This window comes from Schistocerca nitens, chromosome 1, assembly GCF_023898315.1.
Source record: "Schistocerca nitens isolate TAMUIC-IGC-003100 chromosome 1, iqSchNite1.1, whole genome shotgun sequence".
In the NCBI taxonomy this organism is placed as follows: domain Eukaryota; kingdom Metazoa; phylum Arthropoda; class Insecta; order Orthoptera; family Acrididae; genus Schistocerca; species Schistocerca nitens.
In genome coordinates this window covers 171,455,480-171,480,091 of record NC_064614.1, presented here as the reverse complement: position 1 = coordinate 171,480,091, position 24,612 = coordinate 171,455,480, and the positions used below count along the sequence as shown (strand labels likewise).

Genomic DNA, 24,612 nt, shown 5'->3' with positions numbered 1-24,612 from the left:
CAATCCTCGTGGCCTCAATCTCAACTAGTCCCTGTCCCCATGCTCCCTCTGCTCCACCAACTTCACTCACTCACTCCCTCCTTCCTCTCCATGTCATCAACCCCCCCTCCCCCCACCCTTCCCCCTCCTCCCAAGTCAGACCAACATTTCACGTGTTACACAATTTGAGCTCACTGGTGCCACATTCCTATCACATTTCCTGCCTGCCTCTCCCTATCAGTTGTCAATCAACCCTCCCTCCTACCCACTCTCACTCTCCACACCTCACCCCTCACACTATTCCACCTGACCTGAGCAAGCTAGACATGATTTCTTAAAAAGAAACTCTTTCAATCTGCTCAAGAAAAAGTGGTAAAAACTAATTTTGCAGAGAACTAGAGAAACAGATTTCAGATTGCAATATGGTTAAAAGAACACATGCCACATTATTTTGTATCTGTACGAAAACTGCAAGAATCAAGAAGTACCTCTTGCCTCTGCTCCTATGGCTACCAATCCATTTGATACTTGTGTTAAGAAAAAGGCACACAAACATGTATGCACTCTGAGGTTTATGGAACATAATGTGTGAATTAATTAATTAAATAATTAATGGCAAGGAACAGACCAATGTGTTTCAATCAACAGTGGTAATTCAACGGGCAAAACTGAACACAGATAAAAAGAAATGTTAAAAGATTTATACTTTTTTAAATTATAGCAGCCCCTGCAAAAGAAACCAAGAACTACAAAAATGCAAAAGGAATTTCTGCTTAGCAGGTCATAGCAAACACACACGTAAACAGAAGCTGACATTAACACTAGCTTCCACACATTCCTCCATTGGAACAACAGAGGAAAGAGGAGTGAATAAAGCAGGAATATTTAAGGATCAAGTAAAACATTACTCGGAATGCCAGGTTAGATGGGACCTTGCAGAACACTGGAGTCTTTCTGGTAACTACCTTGTCATGCCATCCTTAAATAGCACCAATATTAATTTGCTCATACAGAACTTCCTAATTTCCGTTATCTTGTGTTTCAAAGTTGTTTATCACAGAGATACACTAATGGTCATAAATTCTCACCTGTTCAGTATGCATTCTGGGCAGGCCAAATAGTCTGGATTCTTTAATAAGACAAGAGAATATTGCTGTTCCATCTTCTATGCCAAAGGCGTATTTGTGCAGGTTGTATATTGCCCATATCCATGTATTACCCTCCACTTCTGCCCTGCAAAATGGCAATAGACCTGTGTTAGATCCTGCCTTTATTTAAGAAAAGATTATGAAGTATTAAAATGTATGAAATACACAAGTGTGTCACCACAACATGGACAAATTTAAATTGACCATTACATTATTCTTCTGTCAGAGGTCAGTGTTGAGCTCTGCACAGTCTGTTTTTCCTAGTAAACAGCGGTAATCTCAAAATATCCAAAATGTTCAAATGAAGTGCAGAGTACGGTTAGAGAGCCAAAGTAGTCAAAGGCCATGAAATGGGTGCTTGGCAAAAAATATATAATTTTTTTTCTTTAAATACCAATGTCTAGTTAGGAGAAACGAGATATTGCTTAACACAATAAAGTCCCCTCGTTGGAAATCAGTTAGAATAATTAATAACTCCCGGACAAAAGTTTTGAAGAATATTTTTCAGGAGATGGTGTGAAATGAAATTTATAGCAAACCAAATGCTGACTTAAAAATTTAATCTATTTCATGATAAATTCACGTAATTATGACAATCTTAGGGTTTTTATCTGTCTCTTATGGATTCTGCCACCTTTGAAAATGTTTGTTGATGTGAAAATTGCCGAGTTGCACCATGGTTCAGAATCCATGTTAAACTGAAGGCCCCCCCAATGTACTGGCTGGGTAAGTCAGTTCAAATATCTGAGGAAGACAACAGTAACCCAACTCCACAGGACCATGCCCAGCAAATCACTGAAGCATTGAAAGCAATCTTCAGGTTGATGACTGCTTTACTTTTTTTAAATTTGAAATAAGCTTTCCTTGTAAACTAATCAGAAAGGGCATTAAACGAATTAACTACAGCCTTCAGTATCACCAGCTGACTTTGACCAAAGATAAAAATTATTCCAAAATGAAGACCACGACGTCACAATCGCCCATTCCTATGGTGCGAAAATATAAACATCAATTATGGAATTGTACAAATTCTTAATACTAAATAGTGAATGTACTCGGATAAGTGCTGGAAACTGACGGTTCTGGGTAGCGACAAACTAAAATCTAAAATAACGATCACAACCTTACAGAAATACTAAAATACACAGACAAAATCCACCAGGTAAACACAAAATAATAACTGGTATCAAAGATGAGGAGGGCAGGAATCAAAATTAGTGTGAACCAACAATAATATCTCAAGACCTACAAAGCCAAAAAGTGAGATTAACCCAGGCAGTCAAAATTTGCAGTAAATCACAAAACACAGTATTTGAAAAGGTTACATGACCCATTCAACTCAAGCGAGACTCACGATACCAATAGAAAAAGCGATACCAGAACAGGAAGCCAAAAGGCAATCCCAGTAGAGATAGCCAAAAAATGCAGAAAGTAACAAAATGTGATATCGAAAGTATCATTTGACCTATATAGCTAAACTGCATACAGAAAGCCAAAATCATAGAAACTAAATATATCTGATACCGCTTAGATGTGAGACGGTGTACATTAAAGAGGGCAATGATGATTTACTTTATTCTATCACTGTACCGTGTTGTCAGCTCCCACCTCAACTAATTCTGATGTACCTCAATACATTACTTTCAGCTATTAATATATTAAACTTTACATTAACGATCTGTAAAGTGTAATATATTAATAGCTGAAAGTGCCTAAATGCTATTTCCTCACTGTTGGGATACAGAGTCATGCGCCAATGAGAAGAGTGGCTGGAAGTGACAGGAAAATAAGCTGCATCTAGTAACGTCCACAATGCAGTTGTGGCGTACCTCCTTCTAGCCAAGCAGATGGGATGAGGTCCTTCTAACTCATCTTCGCATTGGACACATCCCTGAATGCATGGCTTCTAGCTCTGCTGAGAGGACCATCCTATGTGTGGTGCTTGTGGCATACGGATCATAATGCACCACATTTTAGTAGACTGTATTTTATATTCAGACGAGAGGGCAGCCTTTATATCCCCCAGGAGAGATTCTTGGTATTAATTTGATTATATGCTGAGTGGACCTGCGGTTGTCCTGGAGGGACTGGAAAGACAAAAAATTCCCACCCTATCTGGGACTGAACCTGGGACCTCCAGGCTGGAATGTGTAATATGAATGTCAAATTAATCATTCCACATAATTATGAAAATTTGTACAAATAAATCACAATTAATGATGTGACAAAATACTCTGTTTCATAATAGTTGCATGAAGAGTCCAGTGCACTGGTGAGGAGTTGTTACTTGACAACACTGGGAGGACACCTGAAGTGTCTGAAAGAGCTCAAGTGCTGCTTTTGGAGAATTCAAGGAAATAACTGCTATTATTGGCAAACATTATTCATGTAAGTGAGCCAACAACATGAAAAATTGGCTCTTTGATAGAAACCTACACATTGAAGTTAAGACAAATGCTGTCTGAGACTGGTATGGTAAAGTGAGTCAGTCAAAGTGATTTGCTTCTGTGTTGACTGAAAAATTATACCAAGGGGCCAGAACAAAATTTTCCACCAGTCTGAACATAATAGAAGAAGTTTATTTGACATTATTTCGAGTGTTGTGAGGCTGTGGATGGAAATTGTGACATCTGGAACTCCATATGTTTTTCACAAAGACAGTGCACTGACCCACACAAACCATTTTTACACCTACATCAATACTATGCAAACCATTGTCGTGTGCATGGCAGAGGGTATTTCCTACTGTACCACATATTAGGACTTCTTTTCCGATTCGTATGTGCATGCAGAACAGAACGAATGCCTGTGTAAGTACTTCTGTGCACACTCTAATTAGTGTAAGCCTGTCTTGTGGTCTCTACAGGAGTAATACCTAGCGAGCTGTAACATAGTCCTAGATTCTTCATTTAATTCTGGTTCTTGAATCGTTATGAGTATGCTTTCATGGGATAGTTGTCACCCTCTTCAAACATCTGCCAATGCAGGTTTTCAGCATTTCTGCGACGATCTCCTGTGAATCGAACAAACCTGTAATCATTTGTGCTGCCCTTCTTTGTATATACATCCGCATATACTCTGCAAGTCATTGTACAGTGCATAATGAAGAGTATATCATATCATTATTATCGACTTTCTTTATTATTCCATTGAGCTGTGGAAAAATGACTATATATATGCTCATGTACAAACCTTAATCTCTTATTCTCGCGATCCCTGCACAATATATATGTTGGTGACACATAATGTTTGCACAGTCTTTTACGTATATAGGTTCTCTAAATTCATCCACCACTGACTCAAGAACATTGGTGTCTTTCTTGCAAGGATTCCCATCTACTTTCCTGAGCATTTCTGTTACACTTACTTACTACTATACCAACCTGTTTCAATTCTAGCACTGTGTCTAAGAATCTGTTTGATGTCTGTTGCTGTGTCTGCATGATAAGGGCTCCAAACACCAGAACAGTACTACAGAAGTCTTTCACTGCTGTCTTTTATGTAATTTCCTTTAGAGATGAATTGCATTTTGCCAGAAGTTTTCCAAACACAATCTGTGTGTTCCATTCACTTTCTGTTGCTGATTTTGCGATTGTCCCTGAACACTGATTCTTAGTGTTACCCCCCCCCCCCCCCAAATACTTGTATGATATGACATGTTCAATAGTTAACCACTAATCATGTAGTCAGATACCTCTTGTGTTATAACCATTATCTTATACTTATCCATGTTTAAAGAGGGTTGCCATCAGAAATTTCTTTCCAGATCTTTTTGGAATTCCATATGATGATAGTCTCTGGTCACACTGAAAACATTAGATGCCCTATTATTCTCTCATTAGTGTTCCAGAGTAACATACTGGGTTCCATTAGTCACATATTCCTTGAGCCAATCACATTTTTGCAAAGATACTTCATATGATTGTGTCTTGGTTAGTTGGTTAGTAGCTGATGATGTAGTACAGTGCTGAACATCTTTCAGAAATTTAGGAACCAAGTAATGATAATACTGCTCCTCAAGAAGAGAAGCAATCATGGCATAAAAATCTATTGTTCCATAAGCTTAATCTGTATTTTGTAAAAAGTTTTTACAAGAATATTGTTAAATAATATAAATGTCATCCTTTCTGCAACTCAACCCATTGAGCAGACTGGATTCGGCAGTAGCTTCAGTAAACTACACTATATTTTTGTTGTTGTTCCTGTTGCAGTTTTGGGGTCTACGAGCACTCGACGGTGACGTTATCAGAACCCTTATAAATATTAAAAGAAATGAATATGGTTAGAGGGGATAAAAATGTTGGCACACTCACTCACTCCTATCTCAATCATGGTGATCCACAGAATCACTCCATATCATATTACGTAAAACAAAGGAGAAATAATGAACGGTACTACACCTGGGAAGAAAACAGAAGGAAAACAACAGAGGAGCTAAAACAATGATACAGGTATATGTGACTGGCTGACCACTTACAAAATACCTCTAAAATTTTTGAAAATAATTTGGACAAACCACAAAACCTTAAAAGTGACATCACATTTGTTTAAATGTTACTTAAAATAGAGGGCAGATCTGTCAGCAAATCTGTTGCTGCCCTCTGGTCCAAAAACAAAACACAGCCTAGTAAAATGTGGTGCACAGTGATCTGTACACACATTGGAGGGTCATCACGCTGGAGCAAGAAGCCATGCGTCACAGGACTGTGGCCTTTGCGAAGACGAGTAAGAAGGACCTCATCCCATCTTTGTGGCTAAAAGGAGGTACACCACGGCTGTGTAGTGGGCTTTACTAGATGTAGTTTATTATCTGTCATGTCCAGCCACTTGTCTTCCTATTGACACAAAACGCTGTACCTCAACAGTGAGGCAATAACGTGGAGGGGAATGGCACACTAAAATAACTGAGGATCACGACACACCTCCTAGGTTGCTACATCTGTTCTTTCAGTTTTATAGGCTTTTGTGTTTTTCTCCCCAGCCATTGTAGTTGTAGGAGGATGTCCTGGATATTCTGGACTATTTTATCTGCTGGGTACTAGTGTCATGGAGAGTAAAGACCACCCAGAGAATTGGAATAGACAAGGAATTTAGCACTTGAAGCACATCTCACCTCCTTCAGTGCCTGTTAGATCGCTTATAATTCTGCTTCAAGGACAATAAAAGTCTCGAGACATTCTGACATTGAGGACATTATTATGGAAAACAACAGAGCAACCAATGGAGTCCCCCCTCTTTCGACCCATCCGTAGAGATGGCTGTAGAGTTGTGGTGCTCAGTTAAAATGTCATAAAATAATGTATTAAAAACATATGCACGAGTGCAATCTCTCCTGTGCTGTTCCAAATCTAAAATTACCCAGGGCCCTCTGCAGTAACCATGGTGGCACGCAGTTAAGAGCATAGATTTGGGGTTGTACATGCTTCACACCAACGGACTCCAGCATTCGCTTCATGCAGATCCCAAATGGCCCTGCTGCTCATGGACGATAGGAGAAAAGGCATTCCAGACATGGACAAATAACGGTACAGTATGTAGGTGAAATTGGAGCTGCAAGGAACTCACATGCCTAATGCACCATGAGGAGCTGTCACGGGATGGTGAGTGGCAGTTCCCCAACCTCTGCTCAGAGCCTGGGTATGACACTGTTCATGTAAGCACCCATGGCCAGCCTAAACCCATCAAGGTGGATAGCATCACTAATCTTCAGGTAAGAAGGCCTCACTGACCTGTACTCTGTGCATCTATAGCTTAGCCACAAACACACAAAAGCCTATAAAACTGAAGCAGACATGCCCTGTTTGCTCCCCAAGACCTGTGGATAAGGCACTTGATGACATTCAGTGTCTTCTGAGTTTTGGATTCAGATCTCTCAGATGTGGTAACCACGACAGTTTGGAGTCAAAATTAGGTCCCAGAACACTCACTGAGTCTTTAAATGTAGAATGGTGTCCCTCATATGTTAGTCAGGTAAATTAAAAATATGACAACAATGATTAAAATGAAAACACAAAAACAAAACACATACACACACACACAAACACACACACACACACACACACACACACACACACACACACACACTTATCTGCAACAAGCTGTAAACTCATCTTTGCAGCCCACTCCTCTAACCTCTGTACTGTAACCTGAAACTGATGTGTCATCGTTGCAACACTGGAGGATGAACAGAAAACAGCAAAATTGTCTACAAATAAGGAGCACTGCACAGGATTCCTTACCATAAATGTGATACTGTTTATGGCTATGGCAAAGAGGGTAACACTTAAAACACTGCCCTGATGAACATCATACTCCTGTTCAAAATGTTACCTGGTCATGACCAAATCCGGTACTGCAAGACAGCATGCCACCAAGAGTGATCTAAAAAAATTGCCAAAACAAGAAAGATCATATGAAGATGGGAATGAAAGCCCCGCAGATAAGAGTTGAATGACGATACTGCATCTCCAAGTAGTGTCGTAAGCCTTACTGATATTAAAGAATCTGACGAGATAGTAATGTTTATGTAGGAAAGTCTGCTGAATGGCCGCCTCTAGTAGGTTCAGGTTGTTGACAGTGGACTGAAATCTCCAGAATACACATTGAGAGCAGCTAAAGAATTGCCTGGTCTCTAACAACAAGACCAGACAATGGCTAACCATTAAATCCAGAGTCTTTCCTGGACATCTTGTTAAGGCAACACTCTGGTAACTACTGGGATGCGTGCAGTCCTTTCCTGGTTGAGGGAGAGGCATCAAAATTGCCTTTCTCCACGAGTTGGGGAAGTGATTTGTCTGCCATATCAAATTAAAACATTCGAAGAGGATTTCCTTTGACACTGGTGGCAAGTGTTGAAGCGTGCAGTACCGGATTTGGTCATGACCAGATGCAGTATCACGAGTCTCAGACACTTCTATATGGAGAAAGGGCAGGTGTAAAACTCAGAATTGTGTCAGTCCAACCTGTCCCTCTCTGCAGTTGCATGGTAGTGGTGAAACATCGAATCCTGGGTGACATTGGCAGTAGTTGCTGCAAAATGCTGTGCCATCATCTGAGTGGCGTCCCTGGGCACTGTTGGAGACAACCCTGTTTCAGCATTACTGCTACTGATAAACGACTGTGTTTACGGGAAATCTTCCGAATAGCTTCTCATACTTTTGTAGAACAAATGGAACAGATGATAGAGTCTAGGAACACTTGCCAAGACCTTTTTTTGCCTTCCTCAATTACGTGTCAAGCTTTGGCTCTCACGACTCTATTCTGTGAGGCTGTCTGCTATTGGGCAACATTTAAACCATCAAATAACTGCACTCCTGTTCCAGATTGCTGAAAGGCACTCATCAGTCCACCAGCTTACATGTTGCCTTCTAAGATGACCTGAAGACTTTGGGATGGATAAATCAGTGACATGATGGATCACTCATGTGATGTGGTCCACTCATTCCTAGACACTGTCGCAGTGTTCAAACACAGCCTGCTGGTTGAGCAGCATCCAGTCAGCCCCGCTGATCATTCATTTTGGTGGCTTCCGATCAAGCAGTCCTCAATCCAGGAATTGGATCTACGGTGGTAAGAGGATACTGGAACGAAGGTGACCAGTTGCTTCCCACTGCGGTGAGTCTGCATGCGTTAGAGAGCAGAAAGAGAGGTTGATGGTTGAGGATGATCCAGTGACAGCTGAGAAATGTGTGGAACTGCATATGTTGAGGATGTACAGCTCCTGAGACATCATGAGGTTCTCCATGACCCAAATCCTGTGGCAAGTGTAGTTCAAGCCCCATAATACATTATGGGCACTGAAGTCACCCATTAGGAGAAATGGGCAGGGGTGTTGTGCAGTAAGGCCTGCAAGAGCTGCAGAGTCTATTGCATCCCGTGGAGGTAAATACAGGGAACAGATAGTGATCCTCTGAACCACAAGGACAGCAACAGTCGCATTTGTAGGTCAGTAATCAAGGCGAGAGCAGAGGAGTGGTGTGTATTACTGACACAAAGACAGCAATCCCTCTCTTGACTCTGTCCCCAGTCAGGTCATTCTTTCAGTGAAGGGTATAGCCCCATAGTGCAGGGACACCAGTGGCTTTAAAATGTTTTTCTTGTAAGCACAGGCACAGGGGGTGTTCATGTGCTAGCAGTTTCAATTCCTCCACATGTGTCCTGAACACAATGATGTTCCATTGTAATATGGCAGCCATCTATGATCAGTTGCACTTTCACCAGGGAGGGGAGCCCATAATGGGTCGAGACTCAGTCTCGGGCAAAGTGACTGCCCCCAATCAGACATGGTTAGGTTAGTTAGGTTAGTGTTGTTTAACGTCCCGTCGACAACGAGGTCATTAGAGACGGAGCGCAAGCTCGGGTTAGGGAAGGATGGGGAAGGAAATCGGCCGTGCCCTATCAAAGGAACCATCCCGGCATTTGCCTGAAACGATTTAGGAAAATCACGGAAAACCTAAATCAGGATGGCTGGAGACGGGATTGAACCGTCGTCCTCCCGAATGCGAGTCCAGTGTGCTAACCACTGCGCCACCTCGCTCGGTAATCAGACATCAAGGTCAATTAGTTCTACAGAAGAATCATGAGAGATGGCAGAGTCGATGATGATAACACTGTCGGAATGTTTACTCCCCGACTTCAACGGTTGGTGGATGCTTGACATTTGACTTTTTGCCCTGGTCAGCCTTCAGAGCCACAACCATGGCAGTTAAGTGAGAATGCTGGATGGTGGACAAGACTCAGCCTTTGGAGGAGCAGGGAGATGCGAAATGTTGGCTACCACATCCTTGTCTGGGAGGAAGTATAAGGATCGAAGTAACTGCAGCAGCACAAGTGCACTGACAAATGCAGGTACCAGAGCTGATGCTAGCAAAGTCCATTTGTGTACCACTATTGGTTTTCTGAACTGGCTGTTTAACAACCGAAGCAAAGTAGGCAAACAAGGCGGGCTGCATGGCCTTGTAAATCTTTTTAGTCTGAGGAAGGAGAGCTTTGTCGCTTTGAACTCTTGTATCCTCCATTCTTCAAGGAGGGCACAGCAATCTCTAATCCAGACAACATGGGCCCCAAAGCATTTCACATACTCCAGTAGAGATGAACATCCAACTAATTCATGGGCAGCCTTACCCCACTGCCACAAGTGGCTTCTCCCTTACATCCAAGAGTGGTGTTCCCAAATCACTGGCATTTAAATTAATGCACTGGATGGGAGACATAGAGCTGCACTGCCTTCTTGGGCCCACTCAACTTTCAGGTCTTCTTTGGGGACGCCAACCATGTCCCTGCACGTCACTTAACCTCTACTGTACTTTAAGGTACTATGGAGCTCAATCTCAATGGCATATTCCCCAAGGCTTTTGGCCTTCTGTAGGTGTGCCACTTCTTGGGAACTTGAGCTTTTGATCAACAGTGTCCCATTCCATAACCGGTTAATAGATTTTAATGTACCTGCAGTCTCCTCTAAACCCTTTTGAATGTAAAAAGGTGAGATTTTTTCAAAGCTTCCTTCTCTCCTTGTAACCAATAAAAACACAACCTGACTAACAGCATGAATTCTGTTACTATACATACTATAAGTCTAAAACATCCCTGAGTGTGGATGGCTGGCTACACAAGCCCTTTTGTTTGACTGGATGCTGGGACATACCAGCAGCCTACCCATTCCACTGGGAGGATGAAGAAAAAATTTCAAATGGCTGTTACACCTCAACAGCCATGCACCTCATCAGCAGGAAGCATACCTACACCTTAAGGCGGAGGTTTTTTTTTAATAGAGGGTTTAACTGTCCTCATGATTCAGGCAGGCAAACCAACGTCCCTGTTCCCCGTGGCACACAATGTTCCACTGCAGCACCACATTACGGTCAGCTTACAGTGACAGGAGACTTGTGGTGCATACCAAATCCAGCTCGGTAACCTTGGGGTCGCCAAGCACGTACCCAACAAACAAATGCTGAGCCCCTGAGGGTCACTATATTTTTGTTCTCTGAGAAGTGATAAGCAGAGCAAACAAATACTGGGTGCCTTTTGTAAATTTTGAAATGGCCTTTGATTCAGTCAGCAATATTGATATTGCGCCATCCTTAGCTGGACAAGATGTGGCCTCTGTTACAATTCTGTACCATGTATATAGAACTTCTACAGCTTTCGTTAAGTGTCATGGAATCCAACTCAGGAGTTAATAAGTCAGAGAGGTGTGAATCTAGGTGACCAGCCATCTTTCCCAAGCTGAGCTCTGCCTTCCTGGAAATGGCAATGTCATAATTAAACTGGGAAGAAAAAAGGAATTAGAATCAACAGGAACATACTTAACAACATGAGATTTGCAGATGACACTGTGCTATTGGCAAATGGTTTTGAAATACTACAGACGTTGGTATTGGATCTCACCTCGGTACGTCACACAGTGGAACAGGACATAAAGCTTTCCAACACAAACGTTCTGTCTAATAAATAAATGTACACCTCAAAAATGCACTACTGGACACTTTCAGAGAATACATTTATCTTGCCTAGGTTGTAGACACAAGAGCTGTAATTTTTCAATGTATCAAGTTAAGTGGCAATAACTTGGAAGACCTTCAGCTATCTTCCAGATAAACATGGCAGTAAAACTGAAAGATAATTTTGGGTCAGTATGTCTTCCCTGTGTTGACTTACAGTGGTGAGACTTGGACACTTCATGAACATACAAGACAATAACTTAGAACTGTGCAGCAATGTGTGGAAAGCTCTATGTTGGGTTTCACAAGGAAAGACAAAAAAGGGCTGGAGAAAGTTAGATCAATTACTGATATCAAAGACAATCTGAAGAGACCAGGTCAATGCTGGAATGGACCCCACGAGACAGACACACTCCATGAGGATGACTGTCAGACTGATGGTCCATGAGGAAGACTGTCAGACCGATGGGACAAAGACCTGTGGAAGATCACTGGAGTTAGCTGGGTGAACATTGCCCAAGACTGTTGCTCATGGAGAAAATTGCCCAAGGAAGAAGAAATTGCAGATGTACCTGAACTCAGTACTGGAGAGGCTACATCATTTACTGACAGTAGTGCTTAATGATGATGATGACACACTACAGATCATCTTTATGTTGTGTGCCAAGAACAAGCTGAGCTACTGTAACACTGATACAACATATTCTCTCTCTCTCTCTCTCTCTCTCTCTCTCTCTCTCTGTGTGTGTGTGTGTGTGTGTGTGTGTGTGTGTGTGTGTGTGTGTAAGCTTTGCAACTTTTTAAATCTTGTTTAAGTGTGTATTGCCCACTCAACACAATAACTATCCAGTCAGCTGTTACTTTTTCTCCTTCTATTGTTTGTGTTCCATCCTGGACTTTCCATTATTACACTGAAGAGCCTAAGAAACCGGTACACCTACCTAATATCGTGTAAGGCCCCATGAGCACGCAGAAGTGCCGCAACACGACGTAACATGGACTCAACTAATGTCTCAAGTAGTGGTGGAGGCAATTGACACCATGAATACTGCAGGGCTGTCCATAAATCCGTAATAGTATCAGGGGTGGAGATCTCTTCTGAACAGCACATCACAAAGCATCCCAAACATGTTCAATAATGTCCATGTCTGGAGAGTTTGGTGGCCACTGGATGTGTTACTCAGAAGTGTGTTCCTGAAGCCACTCTGTAGCAATTCTGGACATGTGGGGTGTTGCAGTGTACTGTTAAAATTGCCCAAGGCTGTCGGAATGCACAATGGACATGAATGGATGATGGTGATCAGACAGGATGCTTATGTACATGTCATCTGTCAGAGTCGTATCTAGACGTATAAGGGGTACCATTCCAATAGCACACACCCCACACCATTACAGAGCCTCCACTAGCTTGAACAGTCCCCTGCTGACATGCAGGGTCCATGGATTTATGAGGTTATCTCCATACCCAAACACATCCATCTGCTCAATACAATTTGAAACAAGAGTTGTCCGACCAGGCAACATGTTTCCAGTCATCAACAGTCCAATGTCAGTGTTGACGGGCCAAGTTGAGGCATAAAGCTTTGTGTCGTGCAGTCATCAAGGGTACGTGAGTGGGCCTTCAGCTCTGAAAGCCCATACATATGATGTTTCATTTAATGGTTCACATGCTGACACTTGTTGACAGAACAGCATCGAAAAACACAGCAACTTTGGGGAAAGGTTGCATTTCTGTCATGTTGAACGATTCTCTCCAGTTGTCGTTAATACTGTTCTTGCAGGACCTTTTTCCAGGTGCAGCGATGTCAGAGATCTGATGTTTTACTGGATCCCTGATATTCATGAAATGGTTGTATGGGCAAATCCCTACTTCATCGCTGCCTTGAGATGCTGTGTCCCATCACTCATATGCTGACTATAACACCACTGTAAAACTCACTTAAATCTTGATAACCTGCCATTGTAGCAGCAGTAACTGATCTATCAACTGCACCAGACACTTGTTGTTTTGTATAGGCATTGGCGACTGCAGTGCCATATTTTGCCTGTTTACATCTCCCTGTATTCGAATATGCATGCCCATACCTGTTTCTTTTGCAGTTCAGTGTATATTTCCAATTTATGTTTCATATTGTAGCAGCTTGTCAAGATTATTAATCATGGCAACAATCTCACCTCTCCTTAACCTAGTTACTCAACCCAACAGTAAACGAATAGTAGAAAAGACATAAAGTGAACCTCTTGCAGCTAGTTGAACATACTCTCACTACATGTAAAATCCCAAGCCTCCCGTTTTTTTGAAATTCTTTAGGAAATATTTTCAAAACCATCCCTACTTCATAATTACGTAAGCACTATTTTGAGAATGTGAAGATAAAGATCTGAAATACCCTACTGATACTTCTGGTGTAATTTTCAGTAAGTTCTGTAGGTGACTGAAGCAGCTGGTATGAAAGGAAACATTCAATAAATATTTCTTTAAAAACACTGTCCAAAACTTTTGTATTTAGTTACAAAATGAAAGTAGCTTACCTTTCAATAATTGCATCTGAAACTTTCTGAATCTCTTTCTTACTGAGCTGCTGAATAATTTTTTTGTATCCTGATTTTAAATCTGTAACACATGCAGACATTCCATTTGCATGAGGTGTCTGAAACAAAACAGAACAGAATATAAGCATTTCTTTAACAATGAATGGGAACTCTCTGTGCAGTTGTAATTGTAAACCTCATTCGATAAATTTATGAGATAGTATGAGCAGCCCTCTTAAGACAGTTTGCAGATGACGATGTCTTACCATCTAGTAAAGTTATCAGAAAATCAACCACAGACAATAAAAATGTAAGGTCCCCCTCATGAGTTATAAAAAAATTGTTAAATTTAAAATTGTGTGGTGCTCCACATGAGTTCTACAAAGAATCTGTTAAACTTTGGTTGCACAACAAATAATACAAATTTAAAAGTTATTGGTACAATTAAATATCTAGGGGTTAAAATTTCAAACAACTTAACCTGAAACCATCATACAGTAAATGTTGCGAGGAAGGTGAACCAAAGACTCCATTTTATTGGCAGAACTCTTAAAAGATGCAACAAATCTACTAAAGAAACAGCCTACACTATGCCTGTCCATCCTCTGCCACAGTATTGCTGTGCAGTATGGGATCCATGCCATATATGATTGACAGAGGACTTCAAAAAGTTCAAAGAAAGGCAGCTTGTTTTGTATTTCATGAAATAGCAAAGCAAGTGTCACAGTTATGATATGCAAGCTGATTTGGTGATCATTAAAACAAAGTCATTTTTCATCGTAAGATTTTTTCACAAAATTTCAGTCACCAACCTTCAAGCGATATTCTGAAAATGATTCTGTGAACCCTGTGCCAAGCACCTGAATGTGAATTGCAGGGTAGTGATGTAGATGAATTGAGGGCACACATTCTGAATATGATAATACATTATGGAAACAAAACAAATCCAGTGTGTACAAGAGGTATAAAAATTCTGAGTAATATAAATCTCTTTTGTGACTCTTCAGGCTTTCCCGGCAGATATGTTGTAAATAGTCTTCACGGGTGTGCCGCCGGATGACGTTGTGCAAATCCCACAATATTTCCTCGGAGCAACTGTCCGACATCATCAGGTGGTTGAACTTCGCTGGTGGCTAGGTGCCTAGCTAGTCGTACCTAGCCACCAGCGAAGTTCAACCACCTGATGATGTCGGACAGTTGCTCCGAGGAAATATTGTGGGATTTGCACAACGTCATCCGGCGGCACACCCGTGAAGACTATTTACTACTAAATCTCTTTTGTTTACCTCTGATGTGAAACATCTTTTCCTTTCAAGTATATCCCAAAAAAATTGGTTTGATCTATTTCTTAGAACTATGTTGAGTAAGATCAATAACAGATATATGATTGTTTCTTAAATGAAAAAAAAGTGAGTTCCAACAGTTGATGAAACATTGGAATAAGAAGCAAGAGAAAAGTTTAAGAAGTATTATGGGGATTCTTGTTCCTCCATCTTATGGTACAGTAAAAAATTGTGCCATTAAAGTTTATTTAATCCATACAAGAATTAGTGAAGTCAAGCATTCAAAAGTCTAGTGGAGACTACAAATGAAGAGAGAAAATCTGACAGTGTGTTGTATGACTACTAATTGAAGATTCTTGAGTTTGAAATGACTATGAACATCTCAAGTAAATGGGTATTCAATATCTTTCATGAACATTTTAGTAGGAAGAGGCTGTTGTCAGAATAGATTCTGCAATTTACCACTGTCAACAACGAGTTACAGATACACTATTGCATACAAATTCAAGAAGAGTACTTTTAGAATATACAGAGGTACACTTTTGAAGTTGCAGGATGTTTCACTACTTCCACATAATGTTCAGTGTAAGCATTGTGCAATAGTTGCAATTAACAAAGTCAGGCCAAACAACCTGCACGAACTGGGAAGGAGTTGTCTCTCTATCGAACTCAGACAACTAGATTATTTTTGACAAATAAAACAGTTGTTTCAAGCCTCAGACATTTAACACATGTGATTAAATTTTTATTTTACATACTTTCTCAGTCTCAAATCACAGTACAACACTGATATGACAGTCACACTATGTATTACAGATGATAATGGAAAAATTATATACAAAGGGAGAAGCCTGAAGATGAAAGCAACACCACACCATTATATGCTGGCAAATTCTCTGACACAAGACAGCCACACAGTGTTGCTACCTGGTGAAAACATAAGTCTACTTTCTTCACTGTGTTTTCTGAGAATCATTGTGTTTTGTTACATTCTCCACGTGTCCGCCACTGATGATAGACTATTTACCATGTTATTGGAGCCTGCTACAGAAAGAATAATCAAATGCATGTACAGCCTGGCTATACGAGTTTTAAATTAATACAATTAGTAATTTCAAACAATAGAAACCACAGTTTGGAATGCCAACAACATTCGGAAAAGGATAGATTGCTACTCACTGTAAAGATGACACAGTGAGTTGAGGAAAGGCACACTGAAAAGGCTTTACACATTTAGCTTTCGGCTAACACCTTGGTTAGAAAAGAAAATACACACATGTTCACACAAGCAAGCACACCTCATGCACATCTCTGGTAGCTCGGACTTGACTGAAAGTAAATGTGTAAAAGTCTTTTCATTGTGCCTGTCTGCAACTCAATGTGCTGCCTTTGCAATGAGTAGCAATCAATCCTTTTCCTAATATAATTAATAATCTGTAATAGAGATACAAAATTTGCATTCTTTGTTAATGTAATGATCCATTACAAAGGACCAAACTGAAAGAAAATTTATAAAAAGAAGGTAGATTTGTTTCAACATATGTTCTGCATTTCTCAGAATAGTTCTCATCTGCTGCTAGGACATCTTCAATGATACCAAAGGAGTTTGCTGCAAGGAAGATTTATTGTTTGGATTTGAAAATCTGATTTTTATTGCTCACACACCCCATTTCTGTTGAAAACCTACAGCAAACAGTATCTGCAAGGAAATGCCTACGGTACCTTTTCACACAACAATTAAATAAGAGTAACCAAAGTGAAAATCATTTTTACGGACAGCAGAGAAGTCAATATGAGTATCCCACTGTAGTATAACAAAACTGTTGACACTATAACATTACATGTACTCATGCTGCTTGTGCAATCACTGGCAATCTCAAATTTTAATTATGTATTGCAGTTTTATATGTTATGAAATTAATATATTTAATTTAAATTTTTATGGATATTTATTCCATTTTGTTGTTTTTTATGTAGAACTAGTGGGTGTTGTGAAATTTGTTCAGCACTGGTCAGTGTGGAACAGTTAAAACAGATACTTATTGTGCCTGCCACTAGTCAAAGATCCTAAGAAGACGGAACATCAAGGCAGCTCACAACCACCACACTTTGATCTCAACAACAGATTTGTTAATGTATAGTAATGGTAAACGTTTGATGAAAAGATTTTAGTCAATCACATCCAATAAAATATAATGCTGACAATGTAGGAAAAGACAGATTGCTACTTACCGTAAAGAAGACACATCAAGTTGCAGACAGGTGCAATTAGGAGACACACACTCGTGTGTGCATGAGGTTTGCTTCCTTTTGTGTGTGTGTGTGTGTGTGTGTGTGTGTGTGTGCGTGTGCGTGTGCGTGTGTGTGTGTGTGTGTGTGTTCTCCGGATGAAGGCTGTGGCCGAAAACTATATGTGAGTGTCTTTTAGACTGCCTGCAACATGATGTGACTTCTTTAAGGTAAGTAGCAATCTGTCTTTTCTTACATTGTTGACATTCTTACCAGGAGTTTCCACTGTTTGAAAATACAATACTGGATGTGTGATGTTATCATCAACAAATTAAATAAAAATGTTAATTTACATTGTGGTTTTACAAAGCATCAACAATAAAAATTCAAATTTAATTTTTTCATGAGTAAACTGCACTTTGAAAATAGTAGCTGATCCTGCAGCTGAAAATAGAGAAATACAAATTATACATGCTCACACACAACAACACAGGTACCCAAATGCACACTACCATTACAATAATGATTGTTAATGATTTTCCATTATTGAGAGCAGTTGGGGGGGGGGGGGCTGATGAACGTGGGGAGAAGGTAGGGGAGGAAGTGTGAGGCATGGATTGGGTAACAGGGTAGTGAGAGGCAGAAGTGGGAAAGACAGCCGGCTGAATAAGACAAAAGGAATTCTGAGGGGGTAAGGTATGTGCATGATACAGAAAGAGGGAGTGGGAAGAGAAACAGGATGTGAGAGGAGGGTGGGGAGGGAGGTGGAGGGGGCAAGGAAGGGGGAGGGGGAGGGAGAGGGAGAGGGGGAGAGGGAGTGCCCACATGGGAGTGAATGGAGGAAGAGTTTGTAGAAGAAGCCAGTACACAATCTAGAGAGGGAAGGAGTGGCATGGACAACATACCAAAAAGGGGAGAGATAACATGAAGCACAGGGATACATTAGTGGAGGATTAGGCCAGGACTCGCAAGAATGCTGGATATATTGGACAGACAATTCCCACTTGTGTAGTTCAAAGAAACTTGAGATAGAAGGGAGTATCCAAGTGGCACAAGTACTGAAACAGCTGTTAAAGTCATTTGTGTTGTGATGTGTAGCATGTTCAGCAAGTGGATGGTCTAATTTGTGGTTGGCTACAGTTCGGTAGTGGCCATTTATATGAGTAAACAGTTGATTACCTATCATGCCCGCACAGAATGCTGCACATCAATCGCTGCATAGCTGATACATAACATTGCTGCTTCACACATGGCCACACCATTTGTAGGGCAGAAAGGGCTTGTGGCTGGACTGCAGTAAGAGGTAGTAAGCGGCTGTATGGGGCAGGTCTTGCACCTGGGTTTTCCACAAGGGAATGACTGATGGTGAGCAGGATTGGAATAAGGATGGACAAGGAAATTCTGTAGGTTTGGTGGGTGGCAGAACACTACTCTGGGTGCTGTGATTAGGATTTTGGGTAGGATAACTCTTACCTCAGAGCACAATTATGAGAGGTGGTTGAAGCTTTGATGAATGATGTAACTGAGCTTCTCAAGTCCAGAGTGACACTGGATGATCAGAGGAGTGCTAGTCAGTGGTTGGTTAACAGGTTTACTGATGTCAGAGGAGATGGCATGGGAGACCTGTTTAAGATGAGCTGGATAGGAAATCATCTGCCAACAAAAGTTCTGATAATGTTGTCAGTATATTTTGACAACTCCTGTTTTTCACTGCAGATGCAACATCCACAGGTGGCAAGGCTGTAAGGGAGAAACTTTTCGACATGGAATGGGTGACAGGTGTCAGAGATCGATGTCTAGGAAGGTTGTTCATTGAGTTGAGAAGGACCAGGTGAAGCAGATTTGGGAGTAGGTGTTGAGAATATTGAAAAAAAGAGCGAAAGTTGTCCCTGTCATAAGTCTAGATCATGAAAATGTCATTAATGAACCTGAACAAGACAATGGGTTTTAGGTGTTGTTGAGATAGGAATGATTCCTAATCAGTACTCATGGCAGTGTCACAGATTTGTTTATAGACTTAGCCTTCAAAAGTAAAATAACTGTAGGTCAGAATGTTGTTGGGCAGGAGGATTAGGAAAAATATGGTGGGTTTGGTATCAGAAGATATTGGGAACAGTGCAGCCATGGGCATCAAGGATGTAGTATATAAGAACATTGCATCCTCAGTTACCAACAAGGAGTCTGGCAGTTACAAGACAGGAACTGTGGAAAGATAGTGAAGGAAGTGAGAAGTGACTTCAACATAGGATGGGGGGATAGGGACAATAATTTGGAGGTTCTGGTCAATAAAGGCAGAGGTTTTTTTTGTGAGAATATTGTAACTGAGCACAATGGGACGACTAGTAGGAAAAACTGTGGGGTGGAGTTTGCAGAGTAGGTAATAGACAGGAGTGCAGGAGATTGCAGGAGTGAGGAGTGAGATGGAGTCAGGTATTAGGTTTTGGGATGGATCTAGGCCTTGAGGAGCTGCTGGAGGTTTTGCTGGACTTCTGGGATGGAATTATGGTTGTGAGGTGTGTATGCAGAGGTATTGGAAAGTTGGTGGAGAACTTCAGCTGCTTAGTCAGCATGATTAATGACCACAGTGGTGGAGGCTCTGTCCGCAGGAAGGATGATACAGTCTGGACAGGTTTTCAGGTAGCTGTGTGTTCCACACGAGTGATGTTGGACTCACTAGGGAGAGATTTAGGAAAGAAAGGTGAAACCAGGTTAGAAGTGAGGAATTCTTGGAAAGATAGCCTGGATACGATTGTGAGGATGGAGAGGAGGAGTATGGTTGGAAAAAGGTTCGAACTGTTTTAAAGAATGAAATGACGATGAAATCAAGACCCTAAGCTGTCAACAGGCATTGATGTACATCAATGGGGACAGCTGAAAATTTGTGCCTCGATGGGGACTCGAATCTGGGATCTCCTGCTTACATGGCATACACTCTATCCATGTGAGCCACTGAGGGCACAGAGGATAGCAGGGATGTATCCTTTACACGCTCCCCGTGAGACCCACATTCCCAACTTAATGTCCACACACTATATTCGTAGTGCCCCTGCCCATTACACTCATTACTTGCGGCAGATAATCTTACCGAGTCCTGTAAGAGTTCGGCCAATGCATGTGCATCCCATGCAGAAGGAGGAGGTCAATGGCCAGTTAGCCTTAACTATACGAAGGTGGTATCTGTTCTTTTGAACATGTCCAAAACAACAGATAACATCTTCCTATATGCTTTAAAGAAGGTTTTATGTTAGTAGTTTTGGTTGGCTGTTGTTGGTGTGGTGCCTGGTGAAGAAATGTTTCCACTGCCGAGAATGAGTGAAGGAAACCAAGTACTTTAGCAGTCCAGCATGGCTGAAGTTACGTTTTGGGCTACATATGAGGCCTTTAGAAAGCACTGAAACTTCTGCAGGGGTCAGAGTTTTGGCAGATAGGTTGACAACAATGATAAGGAATGAGCAGTGTGTTTCATGGAGGCTGAAGAAAGTTTTCAGGGGTATGGAAGGCAGAGTGAGTTAGCAAAGTATGATCAGAGAGCTTTGAGGGGTTGACACGAGTGGCTAGAGGTAATCCCATGCGAGCAAAAGACAGGAGCAGCTTGGATTACCTCCTCAGGTAGTGCTAGGAATGCTGTTCCAACTGCTGGGGAAGAATTTCTACTGCAGTGTAGCACCCATCAGCTCAGGCAACTGCTTTCAATAATTAATAATCCTTAAGCCCTGGCTACTGCTCTCCATGATTGATAACCAATAATTCTATCAGTCCAGGCAAGTGCTCTAAATAATTGATTATCAATAATTTCTCTGAACTACGCAGATGGGAATTAAGGGCTCTGCTGAGAGAGGGAGTCATGCCACTTTCACAATAAAAGGAGATAAATTGAGGCATTATTTGTACAATAAAGGTTACGTTTTCACTGCTTAACTTATTGTTAGGTAGATTATGCATAAGCAAAAACATAAATGTCAACGTAAAAAGCACTTATTATGAACATCTATGTACGATACATAGTTTTTGTACGGAAAATGAAGAATTTTATACTGGCGTGTTAGAGAGCTTTATACTGGCGTAAATACTTTTTGTTGAATTAAACCATGTTAAGAGGCTTACATATCAAGAACATAAAACTATTTTACATCTACTCTGGTGCATCTTCCCAGTCGTTCCTGTGGATTTCACTTTTTTGTAAACACCATGAGGAAATGGGGGGGAGGGGGGGGGAAGATACATGACAATATGGAAAGAACGATGATATGGGCAGTCTGTATGGATAGAATAATCATATTTCTTCAAGAAGTTTAGTCATGTAAGGATTATCAAGCATGGTTTCTTTTCTGGTTTCCGAGTGCTGACATTACATCTGCTTGAAGAGTTCCAATCTGAGCCACTTTTCAACTTCAGAATAGATGTCTTTAAAAAAGAGCACACCTGGTTGTCTATCAAATTTCACAGCAGTTATTTTCCTGATATTAAAGCTTGCACTAGGTATTACAATTCCACTCTTTACACTGTTTAACTGTTGTTTGACTCTGGCATTTTCCACAACTTCGTACAATTGGTCAAGAGTGTAAATATGACCTGTCTTTCAGAGTTTCTTTTCCTTTGTGCTAAATCTCAATGACTAAGGTAAATAGGTATGTCCAAGAACAAGGAAATAATGTTGAATGAAATCACAGAGTTCTTTAGCAATGGCAGAATACTCCACATCAATCATTGTATTGTTTCTGTTTCGCCAAATACGAGAGTCTAAAAAAAATTATTGCAAAATGAACATTCAAGGGATCATGGAGCATTTTCATGATGCAGGATACAATTCTCACAAGCCCCTTGAGTCACTATCTTCTCGTGATATAATATAATAACTGAATTGGAGTTGGATTTGTTGAGGCCAAAGTTGTACATTCACAACTGCCTTTGGTAGAAAAATGTATCTGTTGGAATTTTTGGTGCCGGAAGTGTAAATCATAGGTGATTATACAGTAGTCACAACCATCACTGGAACAAGTCATTGTGTATTCCATCAAGAGAGAGTATGCTTCTTCAGTTTTAACACAGAAAGAAACAGTATCTATCATAAAAGCAGCACACTCATCACGAGTTTCACATGTGATGTGTGATAACTTAAAGCTCAGTTTTGAAAACTTTCACAGACTTCATATGTTGCGGAGTAAAACTCCTGAACCTTGGTATCCTTATCCACACAGATAGTGCATTTCAGCCACCTTTCCTGAATTGACATTCCTTGAGTAATGACTTCTGTATTTCAGTAATTTTTAATATGGTCTCGAACACAATCCAATGAGGCTTCACTGATTTTATGCTTAACATTGGCATGTCTTTCACATCTACCTATATGTGGCATACCAAGGTGCATTGAATTACATTCACTGCTAACTTCATCACCATCTAACTCTTCCCCAACATTATACACTTTCCTGTTCCTCTTGCTGCTGAAACTCTTTTCTGCAAAACTGCAAGTATACTGCAAAAAGCTTTCAAACATATTCTAAGTTTTGTGCCAGTAGCCACTGTCACATGATAAGTAAATGAGTTCTTTCTTCTGCTCACTCCCACATCACAGTCCTGACTGCAATCCTTATGCTCAAAAAGGCCACTGAGGTGGGCATTTTGAATGTAGTACTCTAGCAGTTAGTAAAAATCACAAATCTTTGTCTAACACTGAATAGCTACACCAACTGAGATTAGAACTGTCTGATTTGCTTTTGTAGCCATATCCAGGTCCTTGTTGCTTAGCTCCTACTTTTTTTACTGGTTTTATCACTCATGTTCACATCCACCGTAACTTTTCTTCTTCACATTCTCTCTCTTCTATTTCTCTGAGTTACAAATACATTTTCTGCAAGACCTTTCAATATTCTCTGATACACAAGCATCCATGTTTCTCTGAAATACTGCATAGCAGGGGCACCTGAGATATCGCTTCCACCACCAAAACAAAGACAAACATCTGTTACAAACTTAGGAAAAATAACTGTTTGTGTGTAATGTGCATTAAAAAGGGAGATGTAAAAAATAAACAACATGCCCTTCTAATATGATAAAATTTATGTAACAGTCTGTAACATTCCTATGTTGGTAACTCAGCCACTGACACAGCAAACATCAGTAAGTGACATAACTTCTCCTCTCACTCAAAATTCTGAGGGGAACATATTCCTGAACTTAACAGAATCTACTGCAGAAAAGGTGGGAGCCTTGCCATTCTAGTTCACATGACAGACAATATATGATAGAAGTATACTACAAACAACAAAATCTAAATTTTTCCAGTTTAATGCCACAGCTCCCTTTTCACTAAACCTCTAAATCCTCTCTCCAGCATACCCTATGTTTGTTTCCCACTGTCTCAGCATACCGCTTCATTTTTCTCTTCTGTCATCATCCATACCACTCCTTCCCTGTCCAGATAATGTACTACCTTCTCCAACCACTCTACATCCTCCCCCTCACCCCCATATGTGAGCTCTCCCACCCCCAGCCCCATTTCTGCCCTTCTCCCCCTTTTTTGTTTTTCTCTTCCGTGTTTCTCTTTTTGTCTCTGCCCCCTCTCCCTCTTGCTCTCTCTTTTATATGTTCTACACCCTCATAATTCCTTTCATCTAATTGTGCAGACACTGAGTCTTTCCACTCCTGCCTCACACTACCGCTCCTTCCTTGCATGTCCTTCTCTAGCCTCTCCCCACATCTATCAGCCAAGGCAAGTGCCCTCAATAATGTGTAATCAATAATAAATGTTGCTGTGGCCAAATGCATGTACTTTCTACTGAAAAAGAGCCAGGACTCAAAAGCTAGTAACAATGTTTTCTGTTACATGTGTCTATGTGTTGTACATCAGCCTGCTATAAGTGTGGTTACCATTCCCTTATTTTATGCATTGTTCTACCCAGGAATTTCCATTACTGCTTTCGCAATGAGATTTCAGGCAAAGACTGAAGATGGCATTTGGCAGTGTCATCAGCACCGTATGATGATGATGATGATGATGAT

At 40.8% G+C, this 24,612-nt stretch overlaps 1 protein-coding gene across 1 annotated transcript in view; it reads right to left on the bottom strand.

Moving 5' to 3' along the window:
- LOC126244652 (E3 ubiquitin-protein ligase listerin) overlaps nucleotides 1–24,612 on the bottom strand; it is a 160,393-nt gene that overhangs the window by 47,621 nt on the left and 88,160 nt on the right. Inside the window, exons 13-14 of the mRNA XM_049948256.1 lie at nucleotides 14,099–14,217; nucleotides 1,068–1,212 (exon numbers count right to left, since the gene is read on the bottom strand). Coding sequence (XP_049804213.1) covers nucleotides 1,068–1,212; nucleotides 14,099–14,217 — 264 coding nt within the window. The remainder of the gene's footprint in view (nucleotides 1–1,067; nucleotides 1,213–14,098; nucleotides 14,218–24,612) is intronic.